This window comes from Aquarana catesbeiana, linkage group LG04, assembly GCF_042186555.1.
Source record: "Aquarana catesbeiana isolate 2022-GZ linkage group LG04, ASM4218655v1, whole genome shotgun sequence".
Lineage (NCBI taxonomy): Eukaryota > Metazoa > Chordata > Amphibia > Anura > Ranidae > Aquarana > Aquarana catesbeiana.
The window spans coordinates 294,373,560-294,399,303 of NC_133327.1; the positions used below are offsets into that span (position 1 = coordinate 294,373,560).

Below are 25,744 nucleotides of genomic sequence, written 5' to 3' on the forward strand. Positions count from 1 at the left end.
ATTCTATGCAGCAAGTTAAAAAACCTTCTGCATGCAGGTTTCCCCCGCAGTCCCCCACCCCACCTCCACCATAATTACCGAGCAAAATCTCCATCCAGCAATGTGCAGCTTTGGCTGTCTCAGGTCTCTCGCTCCTCATTGGCTCAGACACAGCAGCAGGAGCCATTGTCTCCCGCTGCTGTCAATCAGAGCCAGTGACAAGGGAGCAGGGGCGGAGCTGAGCCCCGGTTTGTGTGCCTTATGGACAAACAGAGCAGGGTTTGAAAGCGAGCACCCACGAATGCCCCCATAGCAACCAGCAAGGAGCCAGGAGTGCTGGCAGGGGACCAGAGAAGAGGAGAATCGGGGCTGCTCTGTGCAAAGCCACTAGACAGAGCAGGTAAGTATGCCCTGTTTAGTATATAAAAAAAGAAAGACTAAGATACACTTTAAGCTGAACGACCATTGATTTGTGTTTGCTCCTTATAAAAATAACTTAAATGGTGGTTCTTACCTATTTTGTTGCCACCTGTGTGTACAACTTCTGTGTCTTCTGCTGTCTGTTGCTTTAGCCTTTGCAAATACTTGTCAGCCAAATATTTAAAAACTGAAAAAGAATGAGGATGTTAGATGCACAGAGCATATATATGACATTCTACTTACAATATGTATAATCTGTGAATGCTCTCTCTGTGAACAAGTTGGGGGAAAGCACACCTAAACTCGTTTTGCCTAACTAAGGCAGCAATGCCTTCACCCAGAAGACCTAAGTGAGCTAAATAGAGATCTGCCAAACAGTGTATTGAGACAGGAAGGTTGGGAGTGAGCAGAAAAGGAGCATACCACACTACAGTTTGTAGTCCTGGGATCCCATTTCCTGCACACAAGCTTCAGAGATGCACATTTTCAAAGTGTACCCCACTCTGGAAAGTGTGGCTTGCCAGCATGCCAAGGAAAGCTCGTTGGCAGATTTTAAGTGCCAGTCCTAGTAGGTGGATTGGGAACCTAGCTTGTAGGGTGTTGATGAAGAAACTAAACAACTAAAAGTCAGAGAGGTGGAACAATTTGGTGGTCTATTCCTTAGGTTTCTTCTACTGATCAAGATGGGTACTATTGCTGTAGCATCCTAGATAATCTAGAAACAATCCAAAGAGACATGGTGCCTTAAAGGCCATGTAGAACGAAAGCTTCTGATACAAGAAGTCTGCAGTGCAGCAACATAACAAAAGGTGTTACTGAGCGCCACAATAAAGTAAACAATACATTTGCAGATGTAAGTGTAAAAGCCTCAGATCTAAATGGGACTGAACAATTCTTCTTTTAGAGAGGGCATAGAGTGCACCTCTATTAACCACTTGAGCTCCAGAAGGTTTTACCCCCTTCCTGGCCAGGCCATTTTTGCAATACGACACTGCGTTACTTTAACTGACAATTGCGCGGTCGTGCAACGCTGTACCCAAAAAAAAAATTGTATGTCCTTAATGACATGAGTCAGAGGTGGTCAGCTAAACCAGACCATAAGGAGCTCCCTTCACACAAAGCTAAAAAGGTGAAGATCCCACTGCTCAGATGTAGTACAAACCCAAAAGGCAATGCTGACTCTGAGGACACTAGCAAAAAATTGCAGCATGATGAATGTGGGCAGGATTATGTTGTACAGACCAAAGTTTTTTTTTTGCCAGTGTCCTTTTCTCCTGAAGGTGGCAGTATAATCTGAGAGTCCAAGAATTCCTGTGTCCACCCAATAGAGTAGACTATGGCGAAAAATATACTTCTAATGTTCAAAAACAATAGATGATGTGAAAATCATTTAGGTGGGCAAATCAATTACAGAATTATAGATATACAACACATAAAACTGCAGAACTGGTCTGGATATTTAGGCTTCAACAACATCAGGTCATTGAGGGCTTTTTCTCACACACTGGGTGATATAAACTATAGTGTGCATGACATCACTCACCTTCAGTAACATTTAGATCTTCCTTAACAGAGGTCCTATAAAATCGCAGTTTTAACCTCTTGGCAAGAGCTTCTGCCTCTTCGCTAAAATAAATGAACAAAACAATACAATACAGGTAAAAAAAATAAAAAAGGGAAGGGGGAAGAATATAAGGGTACTGAATTTTCCCCGTACCATCACCCCCTCATTTTTTCTTCCGATCAACTTAAAATTCTAAAATTACATGGTCACAGCAATGGTATTTATGTACACGATATAGGATCACTACTACATATCTGTCTTTTTTTATTTCTTCTTTTCTTCATAGGTCTATTTTCTTGGACAAAGTTGCAATACATTTTAAAAAGGAGAATTATGACCAAAGCTCTTTTGGCCATGCTCCTCCTGTGGGTCACAGCACTGCACCTATTTCTGCACTACTGTGACCCAGATTCAGCCAACAGCAGGCTAAAGTCTGCTGATGTCACAGAGCCAGTCCAGGCTCTGCAGGGATCCCGACAAGAATACCCACCCCCACAGCCCGGCACTCCAGTTATGACTGGAGGGGCAGAGCACAGAGGGGTGACTGACAGGCAGACCAGAGAACTGAACGGCCAGTGAACTTCAGTCCTCAGTGTAGAGCTGGCAGAGTGACTGCAGCTTAGATAGGTGCTGTAGCCATCTAGGTACGTATAAATGTTTGTTTTCTTTACAGTGTCTCCTCTTCCCACTCTCTAGATCAGGCATGTCCAAAGTCTGGTTCGCAGGCCAATTGCGGCCCGCCTTCCGGTTTAATACGGTCCCCCTGGTAATTTGGAGATAAATATATCCATTTTTTGTGGACCCCAGAGCCACAAAAGATGTATACCTGATTTATATGCACTGCCTCGGAAGGGCCAGGACGAGTGGCATCAGATTACATACAGGAGAATCTCCTGTTTACTCAGCGGCATCTGTAATAGGAAGTCCCGTCGCCTGGGATGCCATTGGACGCCATTGGACGACTGTTCTGTCTATCATTGGAGGTGGGACTTTGAATTAAAGAGGCCACAGAGTAAACAGGAGATTATCCTGTATGTAATCTGTCGGCGCTCATCCTGCCCCCCTTCCTGTCCCCTCTGAGGCTGCAGATAGGCATTGATCAGGCTGCATTCATGGCACATGTAAGGTTGCATGCATGGCAATGGTAGGGCTGCATTCGTGGCAAATGGAGAGGCTGCATTCCTGGCAAATGGAGAGGCTGCATTCCTGGCAAATGGAGAGGCTGCATTCCTGGCAAATGGAGAGGCTGCATTCGTGGCAAGTGGAGAGGCTGCATTCGTGGCAAGTGGAGAGGCTGCATTCGTGGCAAGTGGAGAGGCTGCATTCGTGGCAAGTGGAGAGGCTGCATTCGTGGCAAGTGGAGAGGCTGCATTCGTGGCAAATGAAGAGGCTGCAGATGGGCACTGACCATTATTTTGCTTCACAGTTCATTTAAAATGTAAGTTTTTTCCCTGAAACTTTCCTCTTAAAGTGAAGGTGCGTGTTATACGCCGACAAATACGATACATCCAATAACATGCCCAAGCTCATCTCTTCACCACACACAGCCGCGGTGTATTAGTGCTCGGACTAACACACTTAGACCGAATTTTAATGGTTTAAAGAATGTCAGGCAAAATGGTCGGACCTCACGCATGTTTACTTCATCAAATCTGGCCCTCTTTGAAGTTTGGACACCCCTGTTCTAGATCCTTACCAAATAGCTCACTAGGTCTCCGATTCTTCTATTTTTTAAGGAACAACAAAAACAAATAAGACAACAAAAACGGTATGTAAGTGCCAAGTACTGAAACCGTCCGTTGCTGAATCCATAATTAATTTTCTCAATTGTACTTACTCATATAGGTTTCTATACCACGCTTGCCACTTACACAACAGAAAGCTTGTTCATATACATAAGTCTTTCATCACTTAAAAGAGTTTTATATATGTTTATATTTGAAAAACATATTTCCAATAAAATATTTAAAAAAGGAAATGCAACTTACTAGTAATATGAATCAAAGGCTCTAAATATTAAAAGTTGTATTGGAAGGGCTTCCCTAAACCACTCAGCAATCTGATTCAAACGGTCATTCTTCAATGGCCATTTTCCTGCATATTTGAATTACACTGGTTGTTGTGGATTTTTTTAAAATCAATTTTAGGATTCATGTAGATTTCCTCCTACTAGTGGCTGTACATGTGATGATAAACGAATAACCACAGATTTGGTCATCTAAAGGACTTTTTGCTGAAAAACAGGATTGACCCTCCCTTTTCTATCAAATCATGGTTTTGCCTACCAAAACAATTATTTCCTGCAGTTGATTTCTAGAAGTTGCATTTATTTCATCAAAACAAACATATAGTAACCATACTGTTATATTTATGGCCAGCATAAGAAGCAGAGTTTTGCCAAAAAAATGTAAAGTTTCAGCTTGCCATTTAGATGCTCTGCCAAGTGCTCAGCAAAACATCTAAGTAGATGTGCACACAATATTCCAATGGTTCCTAAAGCAAAAGGGAATTGGGGGGGGTGAAATGGCACACTAGACTGATCCAAGTGTATCTCCATTCAGTTTAGGCACGAACAGATCCATAAACACACTTTAACACATATCCTTATAAATAGAACTCTCCGAAATTAAAAGTATACTAGGTTATAAAAAGCCTGCAAAGTAATTCAGCTTCACAAGTTGTCACTTTGTATTTTTTCAGGTCATTACGCCAGAAAAGCTGAAAAAAAGGAAAGTGTCCCATCAAAGTTGAGAATTTGGAAGACACACCCACATAATGCCCCATGCACACAGTATGTTGGCCCTGATGCACGGGGCTCTGGCATTGAGGTGTGGGTGGAAGACACAGGTGTTTTATCCAGGCCCACTGCTGGAAACGTGTGACACTCAGAGTAATGATGGGCTTGGGTGTGTTCAGATTGTATCCGCCAGGAAGCTATCACTGCACACCACCAATCAAAGGGGACGTGAGTATGTGCAGCTGCGGGCCGGGAAATGCCTCAAGGCCTATGATTGGTAGTGTGCAGCGATGGCATTATTATAAGAGGCTGAAAGATGGTGCACCTAGATATACTAAAGTTTAGTGCAGCATGTTCCCAGGGGAGAATTCTCAGAACACTAGAAGTCTGTATTCCAAGAATTCATCCCTTAGTGCATACTAGTCTAAATGTTAGTACCTTTAGGTGTTCCATCCAGCCCGCAACAGCTGTCAGCCTCTCAGAGTTTGACAGACTGCTGGTAGCAGGGCTGGATGGTGCACCTGTGTCCTCTGCTCGCACCTAAACGCCAGAGCCTCATGCCCTGGGGCTAAATGCCAAGTGTAAATAACGCCTTAAAAAGGAGTTGTAAAGGCAGCCTCCCCAGTGAAGCACCCCCTAATTACTTACCTGAGCCCCATCTCCATCCAGCGATGTCCACCACTGTCTTAGCTGCCTGGGACTCTCCTCCTGATTGGCTGGAGACACAGCAGCGGCAAGTCAAGTCAGTCAGTCAGTCAGTCAATCAGGGTAGAGAGGGGGCGGGGCCAGGTCGGGGCTTCGTGTCTGAATGGACACAGAGATGTGACTTGGCTCGGGTGCCTCCACAGCAAGCTACTTGCTGTGAGGGCACTCAACAGGAGGGGAGGGGCCAGGAGCAGCAAAGTGGGACCTGAGAAGAGGAGGATCCAGGCAGCTCTGTGCAAAACCAACTACACAGAGGAGGTAAATATAACATGTTTGTTATTTATTTTTTAAACAAGACTTTACAATCACTTTAAGTGGAGTTATTGGTCTGACTTTGCCATATACTGGTGGATGTGAAGGATGACAACTGCTAAAAAGGAAAAGAATCTTACTGGCAGAGCCCATCTCACACAGATTGGGTACTTGGCACATGTGGTTTATGGGGTTAGATTGGCTTATTTGTGACGTGTAGTGGGCAATATGTGCGAACATTAGATCTGTTATGAGGGTGCTGAACGGGAGCAGAAGACAGGGTGAAGGAGATGAAGTGCCACAGAGGTAAGGAAAGCAGCATCTCACACATAATAGCCTGTAACCTTTGCAGTGCAACACTGTGTTCTAGTCTGAACAGGACATACAGAAAACTATTGTTTTGTGTGTGTCATTGCAGTTAGCAACATTTTTCCATGTGAAAAACGGCCAGTGGCTGCATCTAGTCTGAGTGGGAGAGAACGAAAATGTGATATAGGTACAGTGCCTTGCAAAAGTATTCACCCCCTTGGCATTTTTCGTGTTTTGTTGCCTCAACCTGGAATTAACATGGATTGTTTGAGGATTTGCATCATTACATTTTCAGAACATACCAAGGACGTTGCAGATGTTTTTTTTTTTATTGTGAAGCAAACAAATAGGACAAAATAACAGAAAAAGTCAATGTGCATAACTATTCACCCCCCTAAAGTCAATACTTTGTAGAGCCACCTTTTGTGGCTATCACAGCTCCAAGTCACTTTGGATAAGTCTCTATGAGCTTGCCACATCTTTCCACTGGGATTTTTGCCCATTCCTCCTTGCAAAACTGCTCCAGCTCCTTCAAGTTGGATGGCTTGTGCTTGTGAACAGCAATCTTTAAGTCTGACCACAGATTTTCTATTGGGTTGAGGTCTGGGCTTTGACTAGGCCATTCCAACACATTTACATGTTAAACCCTTCAAGTGTTGCTGGGGTCATTGTCCTGCTGGAAGGTGAACCTCCGTCCGAGCCTCAAATACAGAGTGGTACAGGTTTTGCTCAAGAATATCCCTGTATTTAGCACCATCCATCTTTCCCTCAACTCTGACCAGTTTCCCAGTCCCGACTGCTGAAAAACATCCCCACGGCATGATGCTGCCACCACCATGTTTCACTGTGGGGATGGTGTTCTTTGGGTGATGTGATGTGTTGGGTTTGTGCCAGACATAGCATTTTCTTTGATGGCCAAAAAGTTAAATTTTAGTCTCATCAGACCAGAGCACCTTCCTCCATACATTTTGGGAGTCTCCCACATGCCTTTTCGCAAACTCAAAACGTGCCATTTTGTTTTTTGCTGAAAGTAATGGCTTTCTTCTGGCCACTCTGCCATAAAGCCCAACTCTATGGAGCGTACGGCTTATTGTCATTCTATGTACAGATACTCCAGTCTGTTACCTTAGGTCTCTGTGCTGCCTCTCGGATTAATGCCCTCCTTGCCTGGTCCGTAAGTTTTGGTGTGCGGCCGTCTTTTGGCAATTTTTGCTGTTGTGCCATACTCTTTCCATTTGGTTATGGTAGATTCGATGGTGCTCCTAGGGATCATCAAAGATTTGGATTTTTTTTTTTATAGCCTAACCCTGACTTGTACTTCTTAACAACATTGTCCCTTATTTGTTTGGAGAGTTCCTTGGTCTTCATGCCAGTGTTTGGTTAGTGGTGCCTCTTGCTTAGGTGTTGCATCCTCTGGGGCCTTTCAAAAAGGTGTGTATATGTAATGACAGATCATGTGACACTTAGATTGCACACAGGTGGACATCATTTCACCAATTATGTGACTTCTGAAGGTAATTGGTTGCACCAGAGCTTTTCATGGGCTTCATAACAAAAGGGGTGAATACATACGCACATGCCAATTAGTAGTTTTTTATTTCTGAAAAATAGTTTTATGTATATATTTTTCTAATTTTACTTCACCAACTTAGACTATTGTGTTCTGATTCATCACATATAATTCAGATTAAAAAAACATTGAACTAAAAGCTGTAATGTAACAAAATAGGTAAAAAGCCAAGGGAGGTGACTACGTTTGCAAGGCACTGTAGATAAAAAAAAAAAAAAAAAAAAGAAGAAGAAGGGAGGAGGATGAAGAGAAAAGAGAAAGAGACATGGAGCAAGAATGAGAACAAAGAAAAGCTTTAAAACTGAACTAAACCTTTCTAAACGATTTACCAGTTGCCCCAAAACAGTTCCATTCAAATGCACGTCGGAAATGACGGTCGCAATTGTTTGTGCTCTCAACTGAACAGTCAAGACATCATATAGCTGCTGTCATACCTGATCGCATGTGCAGCACCATGGCAAACGCAGATCAGAGGATAAATTTTAATTTTTTATTCATTCAACCCAGTGAGCTGAACGCAAAAAAAAAAAAAAATATTCACATATCGCCATACTAACACATCCAATATTAGTGCAGCGATCTCCCCACTAAGCCATTGTGTTCTAACAGGGGGACTAACCCCCCACCAGAAAATGGTGATCAGCGCTCGCAGCCATTGGATGCTTGTTTTCCAGCATGCTCATTCGACAGAAGCCTGCCTTCTGTCGTACGAGGAACTGTACACGTGGGCCAAAAGTCGTCTGATTCCTGCTGAACTGACTGTTTTTGTCCGATTTTTGGCCTGTGTGTACCCAGCTTAAGATGGCAGCTTCCTTGGCTGTAAAGGAGAGTGTACCTCAACTTTACATCAAATGTTGATTATTATTATACAGTATTTATTACAGCGCAACAGTTTACGCAGCACTTTGCAGTCAGGGCAGGCAGTACAATTACAATACAGTAGGAATCAGAGGGCCCTTCTCGTTAGAGCTTACAATCTAAGAGGGAGGGTTGAGAAATAAAAAAAAAAAAAAAAGGTAGTAACTTGGGGATGGGCTGATGGAGAAAATAAATGTACAGTTAGGTGGGGGCCGGATAGGCCTCTCTGAAGAGATGACCTTTCAGGGATCGTCTGAAAGTGGACAGAGTAGAAGACAGTCAGACAGATTGGGGTAGGGAGTTCCAGAGGATGGCAGAGGCTCTGGAGAAGTCCTGGAGGCAAGCATAGGAGGAGGTGACAAGGGAGCTAAAGAGCAGGAGGTCTTGGGAGGAACAAAGAATGATTTGGTTAGTATTTTGAGACTAGGTTGCTGATGTAGCTGGGGGCAGAGTTGTGGATGGCTTTGTAGGTTGTGGTTAGTATCTTGAATTTAATTTCCTGGGTGAGCAGCAGCCAGTGGAGAGATTGGCAGAGAGAGGTGAACTAAAAGCTTTGTGGTGTCATTGGTTAGGTAGGGGAGTATCTTGGAGATGTTGGGGCGGCAAGCTTTGGACAGTGATTAGATGTGGGACCGAAAGGATAGTTCAGAGTCCAGGATTATACCTAGAGCCTTGGCGTACGGGGACGGATTGATCATTGAGCCATTGATTTTGATGGAGAAGTCAGGGTAAGGGGCACATGGGGGAGGAAAGATTAAAAGCTTGGTGTTGGATAGATCGAGATTGAGGAAGTGGTGTGACATCCAGACTAATATCTATCAGTAAATTAGTGATGCGTGAGGGGACTGATGTTATGAGCTGAGGGAGTTGAGAGATAGCTTTGGGTATAGTCAGCATAGAAATGTTGTTGAAAGCCATGGGAGGCCATCAGCTTACCCGGGGTGGAGGTGTAGATTGAGTTTAGGAGAGGTCCAAGAAGAAAACCTTGGGGGACCATGATGGAAAAAGGAAGAGAAGAGAAGAGGGAGAAGAATTGTGACACTGAAGGTGCAGTAGGATAGGTAGGATGAGAACCAGGGAAAAGTAGTCGTTTTTTTGGAGGTGATGGTCCACTGTGTCAAAGGCAGCAGAGAGGTCCAGGAGTAGGATTATAGAATAGCGTCCATTAGTTTTAGCAGTTAGTAGATCGTTTGTGAGTTTAAGGAGAGCGGTTTCCATTGAGTGTTGAAGGTGAAATCCAGACTGAAGGGGATCAAGAAGTTGTTCTTAGTTAGTTGCTCAGTTGGTTGTAGACCGGGCGTTCAAGGAGGAAAAGCGGAGTAGAGGGGTGGGGCATAGGTTAAAAAGATTGGTGAATTCCAGCGAGGGCCTTGTAAGGATGGGGTGACTAGTGCATGTTTTAGAGAGTTGGGGAAGAAGCCAGAAGAGGAGAGATTGAAGAAGCGAGTTAGAAAGTATATAATAGAGCCAGAAGGTGAAGGTAGCATTTGCGAGGGAACAGGGTCCAGGGGGCAAGTGGTTAAGTGGGCGTTATAAAAAAAGCTTAACAACCTTGTCTATAGTAGTGGGGTTGAATGAGGGAAATAATGATTGTACTTGTGGTCATGGGTTGTTAAGTGGGGGAGGAGATCTCCTCACAAATTTTATTAACCTTATTTTTGAAGTAATTGGCCATCTCCTGGGCAGTGAGTGAGTTAGTGGGTGGAGGCAGTGGAGGATGAAGCAGAGTTATTGTGTTTATTTAAATCACAGTAACTCACTCATAGCAAGGCTGACTTTTCACCAGAAATATGGAGGTCCGTTATGGTAAACGCCTTGTGTACTATGGAAGATGCCATTGCTGAAGGAGCAGGTCCCAGGGCTGTCACCCTTGTGCTTGCTTTGTTTTTTAGTGTGTCAATGTCCCAAAACAAACTTGTTTTTTTTTTTAAATGCCCGGGGAATAAAGCCCTCAGCAAAAGGTGCAGTAAATATGCATTTTCTACAAACTAAACCAATAATGGGAAGGATTAAAAAGAGGACCTGTTTTTTTATTAAAATTACATGGGACAGTGTTTCAACAAGGCAGCAGGGATACCTTCAGCGGTATATGCTAGCTAGGTTTAAATAAAAACACAGAACCATGGGCCCAGGGAACCTGTTCTATCTTGCAAAGTATTCAATTATAGTGAGCTGCTGCACAGGCCAAACATCCGGCCCATGTGTATGCCATTCTGTTTGACAAAAAACGGCTTTTGCGGAACAAGCATGCCAGAAAAACATCTGCCAATCGGCATCTGATCAGCCAATGGCTGCAAGCGCTGACCGGTGTGTTCTGGCGACGGGCAGTCCCACTGTCAGAACACAATAGCTCAGCAGGGAGCAGGAGTTCGCATAGATTGTACAGTGAGCTCCTCCCGAGCCCCTCTGTTTTTTTCTTTTATTCAGCCCACTGGGTTGAACGGAAAAAAAAAACTGATGGTTATAGCCATCAGTTTTTAGCTATACCCTCTTGGACTACGCCGAACACATGCACTGTTCCACCACTTCACACACTCAGGGGTTTCCAAAGTGGTGTACAAATATTGGCAACACCCCTGTACCTCTTTTGTACACAAAGGCAAAGCCTGCTTTCCACTTTTTATACACAAAAAGCAGGACTCTTACTGCCTGGACACCTCAGAAAGGTGAGCAAGGAGAATAGGCAGTCACTGCAGTACTTCCATTTCAAATGGAAACCCCTTTAAGATAAAAATAATAAATAATAATAAAATCGCCATATAAATACAATGACAATATCAAGAGAACGCGGACTTACTTCTTAATTACTGTGTCATCAAGCAGGTCAATTTTATTCTGAACAAGGACTGTTGGAATGTCCCCAACTTCAGCCATTACTTTTTCCCTCCAGCTGGGCACTGCTTCAAAAGATTCCCTGTCTGTTGTAGAAAATACCAATACACAAGATTGGGCACCTAGAAGAAAAGGGAATTAAAGTAAATATAATCCAAAATAAAGGTCGTGTTGGGGCCAGTTTGTGGCACAGCAGATATTGCTCTACATTCTCTGTTAGGGCCCATTCACACATAGAACAATTGACTTACAGTAATCCACAGCGGTATACTGTCTGCCAGCTGTCTGTTTCGGGTGCAGTGAGCTGGTGGTAAGAGGCAGCGTGGTGCGCGACTCAGCACATGACAGCTCCCTTTTCAAATAAACTTTATTTGAAGTGCACAAAATTGACACTTCATTCATGGCACTATACAGAAGCATGGTGCATTGTGCTGTTGTACAGTGACATGCAATCCTGTGCGCCCTGATAAAATGCCGCATGTCTACATTTTAATCGCAGATCACTGCCTTTCATTGTGAACAGGGCACAGAAAACAACTTTTTTCTGTGTCTCTCAGCGGTGCCTGGAGTTCCTCTGTGCGCAAATCTACTGTTACTGCACGGTGTGTGAATTGGCCCTTATACACCAGAAGGTTACTTGACACCACAGCTTGAATTGTATGGTCCATTTAAAAAATGCAGGCCTTATCTAAGAAGTTATGTTTCTTCCACATTGTTGGCGTATGTTACCCTGATACCCTGAATATAAGACTAATATTTACTAACTAAAAGAGGAATTGTGCTGCTTGGTCCAAGCTAACTCTCTCCGTTAATGGTAGAGTAAACCTTCTAAAAACGGTATGGATGCCACAATTATTAGATGTGCTTCATAATGCTTCTATATGAAATCCCAAGAAGCTGTTTAGGAAAATTGAACCTTTGTTCAGAGACCTCATAGGGAAAGGTAGATGTACAGGATTAAGCTGGAGGTGCTCCAACTCCCTAAGGATGGTGAAGGATTGTCAGTTGCCAGCCCTAAACTGTATTTTCTCTCTTTCCACCATCCTTGGTATGGTATTCCCTCCAAATACTACAAAAAAAGGCTTAATTGGTGATATATATTATGTTCTTACTCTGACTGCATCTTCTAATGCCGCGTACACACGGTCGGACTTTTCGACCGGACTTGTCCGACGGACCAAATCCGGCAGACGATCTGATTGTGTGTGGGCTTCACCGGACCTTCAGCGGACTTTTCCAGTCGCAAATGGACTTTAGATTTGGAACATGCTTCAAATCTTTACGTCGTAACTCCGCCGGACCCAGAAATCCGCTCGTCTGTATGCTAGTCCGACGGACAAATACCCACGCTAGGGCAGCTATTGGCTACTGGCTATCAACTTCCTTATTTTAGTCCGGTGTACGTCATCACGTACGAATCCGTCGGACTTTGGTGTGATCGTGTGTAGGCAAGTCCAGTCATTAGAAAGTCTGTTGAAAGTCTGCCGAAAGTCCGTCTAAAGTCTGTCGGACTTTTGTAGCTGAAAAGTCCGACTGTGTGTACGCGGCATAAGGTACATTTGCGTTGTGGAGAGAGATGGAGACTGGACATGGCAGAAACTGATCATGACCAATGGATAATGGCCCTAGAGGCGGTACCCACTGTATCCATCTCCCCATCTCAGAAATTGACCCAATCATTAATCTTACACAGGGTCCATTATACCCCCCCCAGAAGTTACACTCATGGGATAGAACCACCTCACCTTGCTGCCAGAGATGCTCCAGTACTGACAGCTCTTAATTCCCATGCTTTGGTGTTGCCTGAAGATTTCAGATACTGGACTAGTATTTATGCTCCATCTCATTATCCAGACCCTAAAGCTGGATACACACTATACAACTTTTTTTGTTCAATTTCCTTTAGTGCATTTACTATGTAGTGCCTGCCTGATTGCATACAAATTGAAAGTATTTAGGTTTGACCTCATATTATATGGTTTTGGTAAATGTAAATAAAAAAAAAAAAAAAATCTAACAGGAAATTGTATAGTGTGCATCCAGCTTTAGATAGAGATTTTGAGCATTCTTTCCGAGGATCTTACACCACCGATGTCTAGGTTAAAAGGTTATCCACTGCACTGATAGTTATCTACAAGCATTGTCCAACCTGAGCCACCTAAAACTAGCCCATCTGTCCATGGCTTGCAGATGGTGCCTGGCCCCTAAAGGGTGACCCTCTGCTTCCTTACCATCCTACCCGCTTCCCTCCTGGCTCCTCTATATCCCACTCCACTCTTACATGTAACTTGACTAATTCTTCCTTTTAGGGATATACAAACCTTTTTGACCCTTCTGGGACAATGATGTGCTGGTGTTTTGCTTAGACCCAAGTTGTCTCCTCAAAGTTAGCTCTAATTTCTCTGCTATTCTTTCATCATGTTTTGTATGGTTATGTGACAAGTTTAGATTATTTGTCCTACCAAGGCTTTGGTAAACACTTGATACCAGGCAAGTCTAGCTAGCTGTACAGTGCAAATTAACCAGAAATGCTGCTGAAGTTGAGTGCCTTAATTTGCTTTTCTTTTTGATCGGTTTTGTTTCATTAAAAAAGAAGTAAGGTTTTCCTTTTTTTTCACTTAATCCTAATCCTTATCAGCTGCTGATATCTACAAATCTTCCCTGCCCTCTGAGAAGTGCACAGTTTCTGTTAAAACAGAGTTAATTACCTGTGGGAGGATCTACAGACTTTCTTGAAGCATCTTACAGACAATGGGAGTCTGAATCTACCCACTTTCCTGTCATCTTGCTTGATTGATGTCAACTCTCTGGAGACTTCACACACCACACAGAGCTCCCCTCCTCCTCCCCCCTCCCTGTTGCAGGCAGAACAATCTAAGCCAGGGGTCTCAAAAGTACTGGCCCGTGGAGCGGTTACAAATGCCTACAGGCAGGGCTGATCCTGGGCGGGTGGCAGCGGCTGGAGCCTTCTCTCTCTGATCCTCCCTCCGCTGCTGCAGCCCAGCGCGCACAACACAGGAGAGCAGAGCGGAGGGAGGATCCGTCCATCGCCCCGCCCACCTGTTCTGTCAAGAAATGCCCCCATCGAATAGTACCCGGGCTGAAGGCGCATGCCAACAGAATTCTTTTTTCTGTCAGATTGTGCGCCGCGCTCCCGTGGAGAGTTCATGTCCATGATGGGTAGATTTCTACACGTTGTGAGTGGATTTATGGGCATTTGGGGGTGGAATTGCATGGTCAGTGCTGCAAAACTTTGTGATGGGCGGATTTCTACATTTCTTGTGGGTGGATTTATGGGCACTTTGGGGCGGAATTAGATGGCCAGTGCTGCAAAAAAATAAAACATTGTGAAATCTCGCCCCAAAGTACCCATAAATCCGCCCACAAGAAATTTAAAAATACGCCTATCAGAAAGTTTTATTTTTTTGTAGCACAGACCATCTAATTTCACCCCAAAGTGCCCATAAATCCACCCACAAGAAATGTAGAAATCAGCCCATAACAAAGTTTTGTTTTGCAGCACTGACCATGTAATTCAACCCCCAAGTGCCCATAAATCCGCCCACAACGTGTAGAAATCCACCCATCATGGACATGAACTCGCCACGGGAGTGCGGGCCACAATCTGACAAAAAAAAATTCTGTTGTGATGTTACATACGGCGCATGCATTGCGCATGCGCCCTTCAGCCCGGGCACCATTCGATGGGGGGGGGCATTTCTCGACAGAACACCTGGACGAACTGTGCATGCGCCGTACGTAATAGCACAACAGCTGATTTTACGATCAGCTGTTGTGTCAGCAAGACGGCGCCTGCGCACAATAGCCGCCTGAAGACATTTTTTAGTCAGATTGTGCCGAGACACGTTCATGTAGGTGAGGTGGCGGAATTGAACATGAAGGGGGCGGATTTTTTCATTGAAGGCCAGTGCCGATCTAACAAAGGGGTGGATGTTTTCAAGGATGGCCACTGCTGCAAAGATGGGGGCAGAATTTTAAACGTTTAGCTAGCTAAATAGGCCCTCCAGGAAGAATAGCAGATAAAGATTTGTTTAGCAGTGTCAGGAACGGTGTCATCTCCGGTTTCACCTGCTGGTGGCACTATTACATTCAGCACCAAAAGGGTGCAATTCCAGTGGCCACCAGCGGGTGTCTCCCTGCCTGGATTTCAGACTTTCCATCAAGCACACCTGTCATGGGTCTGCTGGACTATATAGACCCGCCCTAAACTAGGCCTCAGTGCTTCAGAATTCCTCTGCTAGCCTTTGTCCCTGCTCTTGTTCCAGCCTGTTCCTGGACCCAGTTTGTGTATCCTGTCCTTGAGTCCTGTTTACTGTTCCCTGCTCCTTTGTTCGCTTCCTTATTCCTGGTTTCTGTTCCCTTGTTGCTTTTGCCCCTGCCTTATTTTTATTTCATGTTTGATTCCTTGCTCGTGTATTATATTAGTTAAATAGCTAGTTAGATAGCTAGTTAGGTGGGTTTGCTGTGTTCTCACTATATACTGGTTTTTGGTTTGCTGTCTTGATTACACGTGTGTCTTTATCATTAGTAATAAACATACCTTTTTTTTTCCCATTTACTCGTTTGTCCCTGATTCCTTGGTGCAGCCCAGCGATCTGATCACCTGCATTGGATGTTGTGTATCACATCCCCTGACAAGCAGATTTGTTTGGGCATTGTTAAAAATTCTTCCCCCATCTTTGCAGCAAAGGCCATCACTGAAAACATCTGCGCCCCTCATGTTAAATTCCGCCCCTCACCTACATGACTGTATATGATCGTGCCTCGGTAGCGCGAGGCACAATCTGACTGAAAAATGTCTTCAGTCAGCTATTGAGCACAGGCGCCGTCTCGCTGACACAACAGCTGATCGTAAAGTCAGCCGTTGTGCTATTACGTACGGCACATGCGCAGTTCGTCCCAGGCACTATTTGATAGCGGACCCTTAAACAGAACACTGGCCCGGATCCAGGGTCCTGCTGCCACCTCAGGGTGGAAGATTGTGGCGTTCTCAGGGTGCCCTGCCATTAGGCCTGTGATGAAGCCAGGACCCGACAGGAGGAGAGGACTCGGGAGGCAGGAGATCAGGCCACCAGCTGACTGCCAGGAGGAGAGGCAAGCGAGCCATCACACAGAGGCTGAGCAAAATCCTTATGCCGTGTACACACGGGTGGACTTTTCGGCATCAAAGGTCCGATAGACTTTCGACGGACTTCTGAACGAACGGACTTGCCTACACACGATCACCCCAAAGTCCAACGGATTTGTACGTGATGATGTACGAGCGGAATACATGGTGGGGATAGGAATGACATCAGTAACAGTAGTAGTGGTGGGGAGTGGCAGTGGAGAGGATAGGGATAACATCAGTGGCAGTGGAGAGGATAGGGATGACATCAGTGGCAGTGGAGAGGATAGGGATGACATCAGCGGTGGCAGGGATAGAGATGACATCAGTAACAGTGGTGGGGATAGGAATGACATCAGTGGTGAGGATAGGAATGACATCAGCAGTGGTGGGGATAGGGATGACATCAGTAACAGTGGTGTTGGTGGGGATAGGAATGACATCAGTGGTGAGGATAGGGATGACATCATTCGGAGGAAACACAGGAACATCAAAGCCCAGGGGAGAGGTGTTGGAGGAGAGCTTGCAGATGACAACCAGGGAAAGGTGAGGAGACTTCACTGCCTCTGCTTCTGGGTTTTCGCTGGGGACATGCTGCCATGGAAACAGAGGCACGTGAAGAGTGTGCTCGTTCTAGATAGCAGTCGGGTGTGTACCTCCTCAAACACATCCACATGTCCAAGAGAGGGAGGAACTGAAGGAGGGGCTGGATTGTGGAGCTGTCTACCCCCTGGAAACTTTTGAACTGAGACAGAACACTTAGAGGCTGATTCTGGACACTTCAAAAGACTATTCTGCAAAAACTAAAGGATTGAGGAAAGAAAGAAATGCAATGTAGGTATGTGGGTAGCCTGTACTACCCTTTTTATGCATTCCCATACTTCTCCTTTAAGGCCTATTCCCTCAATAGTTTGTCTACTATGATCCATTGCAACATTGTCAAGATGGATATGGCTGCTAATTGTCAGGTTTTTGGCTACTATCTACTATTTGTCTGTCAAATCTCCCGTAACACGTACGGCCATGAATAAATATGGAATTTAAAAAATGCTAATACGCATATTCTTCCTTGCCCGTAAACTCATAGCCTAAAAGTGGTTGTCCCTCGTCCTCCTGCATTTGCTCAATGGCAAAGCCCTGTTATTGCTATCTTGGTGAAAGAGAAATTGATGTACCAACACGGGCTGGACAAAATGCTGAGCATCATCTCAGGGATTGTCTTGATTTTGCCATAACACTGGCATTTGTTGTTGGAGAGATCCAGTAAGTGTATTGCTGCTGTTTCAAATGTACTATCTTAATGCTCTTGTTTTTAAACTATTTATTTTAGAAGCACTCCGCTGGTTTTGGAGGCTTGAAGCAAGCGTAGTGGGCTAAGCACATGTGTGAAGCAGGCTGTTGTGCTTTATACTACATGGGTCTTTTTTTTTTTCTAAAAAAAAAAAAAAACAGTAGTATGGCGGAGCCGAAAATGTAAATAATAAAACCTCTGCGCTACTAAATACGTGAAATAACCAAGATGTGTGTGAAAACATATGAGTGATGCTGCAAAATCAGATAGTGCTCACTAAATCACCATGAATATAAACTGTAAAAATAAGATTTCGCGCAAACACATAGACACTGATGTATCAAATAAATCGTGCAACACCAATAAAAAACCAGAAGAAGTGTCCAATCATAATGGAGAAATGTGTAAACTTCTAATTTCCTGTTGGACACTTTGGTGAAAAATTGGCTGGATGATGTATTTTCACATATAATCAATGATAAGGTGATGTCCTTCCCTTAAAACAAATCTCCCATTGCCCTTACCTTAAAGGGCTTAAGATAAAGCCTAGGTGTGGATACCGGTGATGATCTGGGGGTAGCTGGAGTCTGTCCTCTGGTAGTGGTTCTTGGTGTGTTGATACTTAAGGTACTCCTAGTCAGGAACTATTCCGGGTCCTGGGCTCCAGCCCAACCAGGTGGGAGAGAGAAGAGAAGGGACAAAAAGGCTTCCAATGGTGTAGTAGGTTAAAAAATCGAATATATTTTACCAAAGAAAATTTCCAAACATTGGATAAAAAGCAATACACACTGTGGATACAGTGTGCAGCGGTGACAGGTAAAGATGGCGGCGAGACGCCGTCACCTAATGCAAAGCTTCCGGTTCACACTGACTGCTTCTGGGTCAGAGCAGTGTGTGTTAACGTGTGAAGTGGACCACTTCACACGTTAACACACACTGCTCTAACCCAGAAGCAGTCAGTGTGAACCGGAAGCTTTGCATTAGGTGACGGCGTCTCGCCGCCATCTTTACCTGTCACCGCTGCACACTGTATCCACAGTGTGTATTGCTTTTTATCCAATGTTTGGAAATTTTCTTTGGTAAAATATATTCGATTTTTTAACCTACTACACCATTGGAAGCCTTTTTGTCCCTTCTCTTCTCTCTCCCACCTGGTTGGGCTGGAGCCCAGGACCCGGAATAGTTCCTGACTAGGAGTACCTTAAGTATCAACACACCAAGAACCACTACCAGAGGACAGACTCCAGCTACCCCCAGATCATCACCGGTATCCACACCTAGGCTTTATCTTAAGCCCTTTAAGGTAAGGGCAATGGGAGATTTGTTTTAAGGGAAGGACATCACCTTATCATTGATTATATGTGAAAATACATCATCCAGCCAATTTTTCACCAAAGTGTCCAACAGGAAATTAGAAGTTTACACATTTCTCCATTATGATTGGACACTTCTTCTGGTTTTTTAATGGTGTTGCACGATTTATTTGATACATCAGTGTCTATGTGTTTGCGCGAAATCTTATTTTTACAGTATGGCGGAGCCACTGCTTTATAAATGGGCATCCTAATTTGCTAAACCACGGTATTTATTAAACAAATTATATTTTAAAAAATGCTTGCTTTCACTTTTTTTGTTGCACCTCACTGCTGTGCATCTCCTGTAGCCATTTGCGGTCTACATTAATGCACTCCAGTGATGGCAGCATGGTATTTCTCACCAGCCATGCCTGTGCAATGTGTGCTTAAATGGTTACTTGTAGTCCCCACTGGATGCCAGTGTGACATCACAGTAGCATAGTAAAGAGACAGGGCTTAGCATTATCAACCTATAGCCAGATGTTCCTGCACATAGTTATACTTACCCAGTGCTTCTATCACTAAAGATGCAGTTTAAAAATATATTAAAAAATTACCTGAAACTACATTCTACATTAAAATCCCCCCCCTCCCTACGACTGTTTACTACAGGCTTTTAATTAGAGATAATCAACCTGAAAGCACATTTTACATAGTTACATAGTAGGTGAGGTTGAAAAAAGACACAAGTCCATCAAGTCCAACCTATGTGTGTGATTATGTGTCAGTATTACATTACATATCCCTGTATATTGCGGTCATTCAGGTGATTATCTAATAGTTTCTTGAAGCTATCAAAGCTCCCCGCTGAGACCACCGCCTGTGGAAGGGAATTCCACATCCTTGCCGCTCTTACAGTAAAGAACCCTCTACGTAGTTTAAGGTTAAACCTCTTTTCTTCTAATTGTAATTAGTGGCCACGAGTCTTATTAAACTCTCTTCTGCGAAAAAGTTTTATCCCTATTGTGGGGTCACCAGTACAGTATTTGTAAATTGAAATCATATCCCCTCTCAAGCGTCTCTTCTCCAGAGAGAATAAGTTCAGTGCTCGCAACCTTTCCTCATAACTAAGATCCTCCAGACCCTTTATTAGCTTTGTTGCCCTTCTTTGTACTCGCTCCATTTCCAGTACGTCCCTCCTGAGGACTGGTGCCCAGAACTGGACAGCATACTCCAGGTGCGGGCGGACCAGAGTCTTGTAGAGCGGGAGAATTATCGTTTTATCTCTGCAGTTGATCCCCCTTTTAATGCATGCCAATATTCTGTTTGCTTTATTAGCAGCAGCTTGGCATTGCATGCCATTGCTGAGCCTATCATCCACTAGGACCCCCAGGTCCTTTTCCATCCTGGATTCCCCCAGAGGTTCTCACCCCAGTGTATAGATTGCATTCATATTTTTGCCACCCAAATGCATTATTTTACATTTTTCTACATTGAACCTCATTTGCCATGTAGTCGCCCACCCCATTAATTTGTTCAGGTCTTTTTGCAAGATTTCCACATCCTGCGGAGAAGTTATTGCCCTGCTTAGCTTAGTATCGTCTGCAAATACAGAGATTGAACTGTTTATCCCATCCTCCAGGTCGTTTATGAACAAATTAAATAGGATTGGTCCCAGCACAGAACCCTGGGGACCCCCACTACCCACCCCTGACCATTCTGAGTACTCCCCATTTATCACCACCCTCTGAACACGCCCTTGTAGCCAGTTTTCAATCCATGTACTCACCCTATGGTCCATGCCAACGCACCTTATTTTGTACAGTAAACGTTTATGGGGAACTGTGTCAAATGCTTTTGCAAAATCCAGATACACCACGTCTACGGGCCTTCCTTTATCTAGATGGCAACTCACCTCCTCATAGAAGGTTAATAGATTGGTTTGGCAAGAACGATTCTTCATGAATCAATGCTGATTACTGCTAATGATATCATTCTTATTACTAAAATCTTGTATATAGTCCCTTATCATCCCCTCCAAGAGTTTACATACTATTGATGTTAGGCTAACTGGTCTGTAATTCCCAGGGATGTTTTTTGGGCCCTTTTTAAATATTGGTGCTACATTGGCTTTTCTCCAATCAGCTGGTACCATTCCAGTCAATAGACTGTCTGTAAAAATTAGGAACAACGGTTTGGCAATCACCTGACTGAGTTCCCTAAGTTCGGATGCAAGCCATCTGGTCCCGGTGATTTATTAATGTTAAGTTTCTCAAGTCTAATTTTAATTCCGTCCTCTGTTAACCATGTAGGTGCTTCCTGTGTTGTGTCATGAGGATAAACACTGCAGTTTTGGTTACTGAAGCCCCCCGATTCACTCGTGAAGACTGAGGAGAAGAATAAATTCAATACCTTTGCCATCTCCCCATCCTTTGTAACCAGATGTCCTTCCTCATTCTTTATGGGGCCAATATGGTCTGTCCTCCCTTTTTTACTGTTTACATACTTAAAGAATTTCTTGGGATTTTTTTTGCTCTCCTCCGCTATGTGTCTTTCATGTTCTATCTTAGCCATCCTAATTGCACCCTTACATTTCTTATTGCATTCTTTATAAATTCTGAATGCTGTGGATGATCCCTCAACCTTGTATTTTTTGAAGGCCTTCTCCTTTGCTTTTATATGCATTTTTACATTGGAGTTAAGCCATCCAGGATGTTTGTTCGCTCTTTTAAATTTATTACCCAATGGGATACATTGGCTAATGCCCTTATTTAATATGCTCTTAAAGCAAACCCATCTCTCCTCCGTATTCTTTGTTCCTAATATTTTATCCCAATTTATGCCTTTTAGCAAGGTTTGTAGTTTAGGGAAGTTGGCTCTTTTGAAATTCAGTGTCTTTGTGTTCCCTTCATGTCTCCTATTTGTGTGATTTATACTGAAACTAATTGACCTGTGATCGCTGTTACCTAAATTGCCCCGTATTTCCACATCTGTTATCAGGTCTGTATTGTTGGTAATCAGTAGATCTAGTAATGTTTTATTTCTAGTTGGTGCGTCTACCATCTGACCCATAAAATTGTCCTGCAAGACACTAAGGAACTGGCGAGCCTTAAATGAATGCGCGGTTCCCTCCGCCCAGTCTATGTCTGGATAATTAAAATCCCCCATTATGATAACACTTCCCATCCTTGCTGCTAATCCAATTTGTGATAGGAGATCCGTCTCCACTTCCTCCCTCAGGTTAGGGGGCCTATAGCATACTCCCAGTATTATTTTCCCCTTAGCTTCATCCCTTTGGAGCTCTACCCATAAAGATTCCACCTCCTCCCTAGCCCCCTCAGTGAGGTCATCTCTCACATTCACTTGTACATTATTCTTGATATATAGGCATACCCCTCCCCCTTTTTTACCCTCTCTGTCCTTGCGGTATAGGGTATACCCTTGAATGTTTGCCAGCCAATCATGAGAGCTGTTGAACCAGGTCTCTGAAATTCCCACAAAATCCAAATCCTCCTTGTACAACAGTATCTCTAGTTCACCCATCTTGTCCGCCAGGCTCCTGGCATTGGTGAACATGCCACATAGTTTAGACCGGTCGCATATTGTCCTCGTATTGGGTGTTTCAAGATTGCAACTTGGACTTGCTACTATACTCACCTTGTGTTTTTGTGCTTTGGTTAACCTACCACTAATGCCCCCAATACTACCCTCTGGAATATCTTCCGCGCTGGCTATCACTGTCTCTGGACCCTCCCCCCCATCGCCTAGTTTAAAAACCCCTCTAACTTTTTGGCCATCTTCATTCCCAGCAGATCTGCACCCTCCTCATTTAGGTGCAGTCCGTCCCTTCTATAGTACCGGTTACCGACTGAGAAGTCGGCCCAGTCCTCCAGGAACCCAAACCCCTCCTTACTACACCAGCTCTTCAGCCACTTGTTTACTTCCCTAATCTCCCTCTGCCTCTCTGGTGTGGCTCGATGTACCGGTAGTATTCCTGAGAACACTACCTTGGAGGTCCTTTTCCTCAATTTAGCTCCTAAGTCCCTAAAATCGTTCTTTAGGACACTCCATCTGCCTCTGACTTTGTCATTGGTGCCAACGTGCACCATGACAGCCGTGTCTTCCCCAGCCCCTCCCAGTAATCTGTCCACAAGATCCGTGATGTGCCGAACCCGAGCGCCCGGTAGACAACATACTGTTCGGCGCTTCAGGTCTTGGTTACAGATTGCCCTCTCTGTCCTTCTAAGAATTGAGTCCCCTACCACCAGAATCTGTCTTTCCTTTCCCTTTGCTGGCCCCCCACTCTCACTGGAGGAGTTCTTCCCCTGGCAGCTAGGAGAGTCCCTCATCTCCAGCAGTGCTGGTCCCTGACTGGTTACACCAATGTCACTCAATGGAGCGTACTTATTGGGATGCTCCAGTCCTGGATCGGCCTCCCTGGCACTTCCCCCTCTACCCCTCCTGACTGTCACCCATCTACTCTTTGCTAGTGCCTGCACCTCTTTGTCTCCACCCGCCTCTGTGCTGGCCCCTGCCGTGTACGTTCCTGGCTCACCTTTAGTATGGAGGGACTTCTCAGTGCTGACAGTTGCTTCCCCTGATTCAGAACCTGGGCTACCAGGGAAACAATGTGTTTACATTTTGCACAGCAGTATTCGCCCTCGATCGGATGATCAAGGAACGCATACATTCGGCAAGATGTACAAAGAGTCGCCTCTCCACACCCGCCGGGCATCGTACCTATTAAATTTGGTGAGGATTTGGGGATTTTACCCTGTCCAAATTACCTAACAACTAGCTTCCTGGCACTAATACTCAAGACAATACACAGGTACACGACAAGACAATACACAGGTACACAATACACAAGTACTAACGATCCACACACACTACTCAGACAACACTCAGATACTCACACTACACAGGTACTATGACCCCTGTTATAACCTCCTGTTATAACCTCTTGTTTTTAACTCCCACTTAATCCAGCTCCACTTACACCAAGCTCCACAGCTTCAAACTGAGCACGCTCAGACTGAGTCCTACAACAAGTTTAATAGGCACCTGTGAGCAATTAACCACACCCCTTAATTGATAGACTGATGAAACAAGAAAAAAAAAAGCCCCCCAAGAATAACAATGCAGCTGTCTGCTGTGCCCTCGTGCTTCTTCATCCAGAGTGGGGGCACGCTAATACAGGAGGTGTTTTACTGGCAGATCATAGTGTGAAAAAAGCCAAAACACAAAATATAATGCAGCCACCATATCAAAAATTGGTGATCTACAATATCTCATTTTTGTTTTTTGGTTTAATGCCACTAACTGTACCAGAAAAGTACACCTCGCTTACCATAGGTTATTGTGAGGTTTATTCACACCAAAATGCACTGAGCTACACTGGGCATCCTTGCCCAAAGCACAGAAAAGACAATTAGCCTTGAATTCCAGGAAGGAACACCACACTATTCAAATCATTCAAAGGATCGGTGTGCGGCTTCTGGTAATTTGAGCGTGTTCCAGCTCTAGGTGAGAGCTGAGTGGCGCTGCCTCCAAAAAATTTACACAAAAGAGTGGTGGTTGTTTTGGTGCCATGCTGGCTACATGAAAATGTGAAATATTTTAGCTATGCTTTATGGTGGCTTGTTTACCCAAAAAAAACAAAACAAAAAAAAAAAAACTATGCTACGAGAGCTTTTTGTTGGTCTTTTGGTAGCCGCTGGTGATATGGTGAAGAGGAAGACAAACAGGGTGGAAAGCTAAATACAGGGTGATCTGGCATACCTCGAGCAAATGGAGTGGAGTAGTCTTCCTACCAATATAAAGCGCACATTGACCTTAGTTTTTTAAAAGGGTACTTCTGATCTGGTCAATGAGCATATTTTTTCCAGCACATTAGGTAGAGTGTGGTCTTACAGTGGTGGAGGAGCAGAAGAACACAAAATTTGGCAAATATTAAGGACTTGCGTTGCACCATGAACATTATTTATATTTATAAAAAAAAAAAAAAAAAAAAACGATTATTTTTCACTTAGTTACTATTGCAATTGTTAGCATGCAAAGCACAATTTTTCATTTGAATCACAACATAAAGAAAGTAAACAGGGTGATGAGTCGATAAAAACGCACCAGGACAGGCTCGTTCACAGTGCACATCAGCTGCTGCAGTATAAATTTGGCAGCTGATGTGAAAAAGACTAAAATATTCTAGCATTAAAGTGTCACAAAGCCCCAAAACAACAAAGCCTCAGTGCTTAATCTCACAACCAATGGCACATGTGCAATGCCCAGAACAATGCTGTGTTCTGTGCATCCCCATGCAGGCAGTCCTATTCATGTCTTTTGGAACACAGTGGCTGCATAGTCACAGCCACTGCTCGCAATCTGACATCCGTGCGGTGCAAGGCCCACAGATTGGAGGCAGCAGCTGTGTCCGTGCAGCTGCTGCGTCCCAACAGACATAAATGGGACTCCAGCACGGGGATGCACAGAACACCTGTGCATTCTGTGTCTAATAGTACAGCTTGTCACGATGCTTCTGATAACCACCACACCAGTGACAATGTCATTAGGCCCGAGCAGCCAGGAAAAGCTCTCCTGATCACCACCAAACTAGTGCAGTGCTGCCCCTGGGCTGTTTATTGACCACATTTTGCCTGAAGTCTGGACTGATCCTTTGCCTGTTTATTGATCAGGTCGCTGTCGGTCGCCTGAACTGACCCCATCTGGACGTCCTGCTGACTATGTTCTTACGAGACCCCAGTCCCAGCTACCCCCCGAGGACCACTGCACTCCTGGAACCACAGG

At 44.3% G+C, this 25,744-nt stretch overlaps 1 protein-coding gene across 2 annotated transcripts in view; it reads right to left on the bottom strand.

The window, feature by feature from the left end:
- The window catches only part of RAB23 (RAB23, member RAS oncogene family), a 76,546-nt gene that overhangs the window by 5,350 nt on the left and 45,452 nt on the right, over window positions 1-25,744 (bottom strand). For both annotated transcript variants that reach the window (XM_073626710.1, XM_073626709.1), the window contains 3 exons: window positions 11,192-11,348; window positions 1,943-2,025; window positions 494-586 (listed from right to left, as the gene is read on the bottom strand). In XM_073626710.1, coding sequence (XP_073482811.1) covers window positions 494-586; window positions 1,943-2,025; window positions 11,192-11,348 — 333 coding nt within the window. The remainder of the gene's footprint in view (window positions 1-493; window positions 587-1,942; window positions 2,026-11,191; window positions 11,349-25,744) is intronic.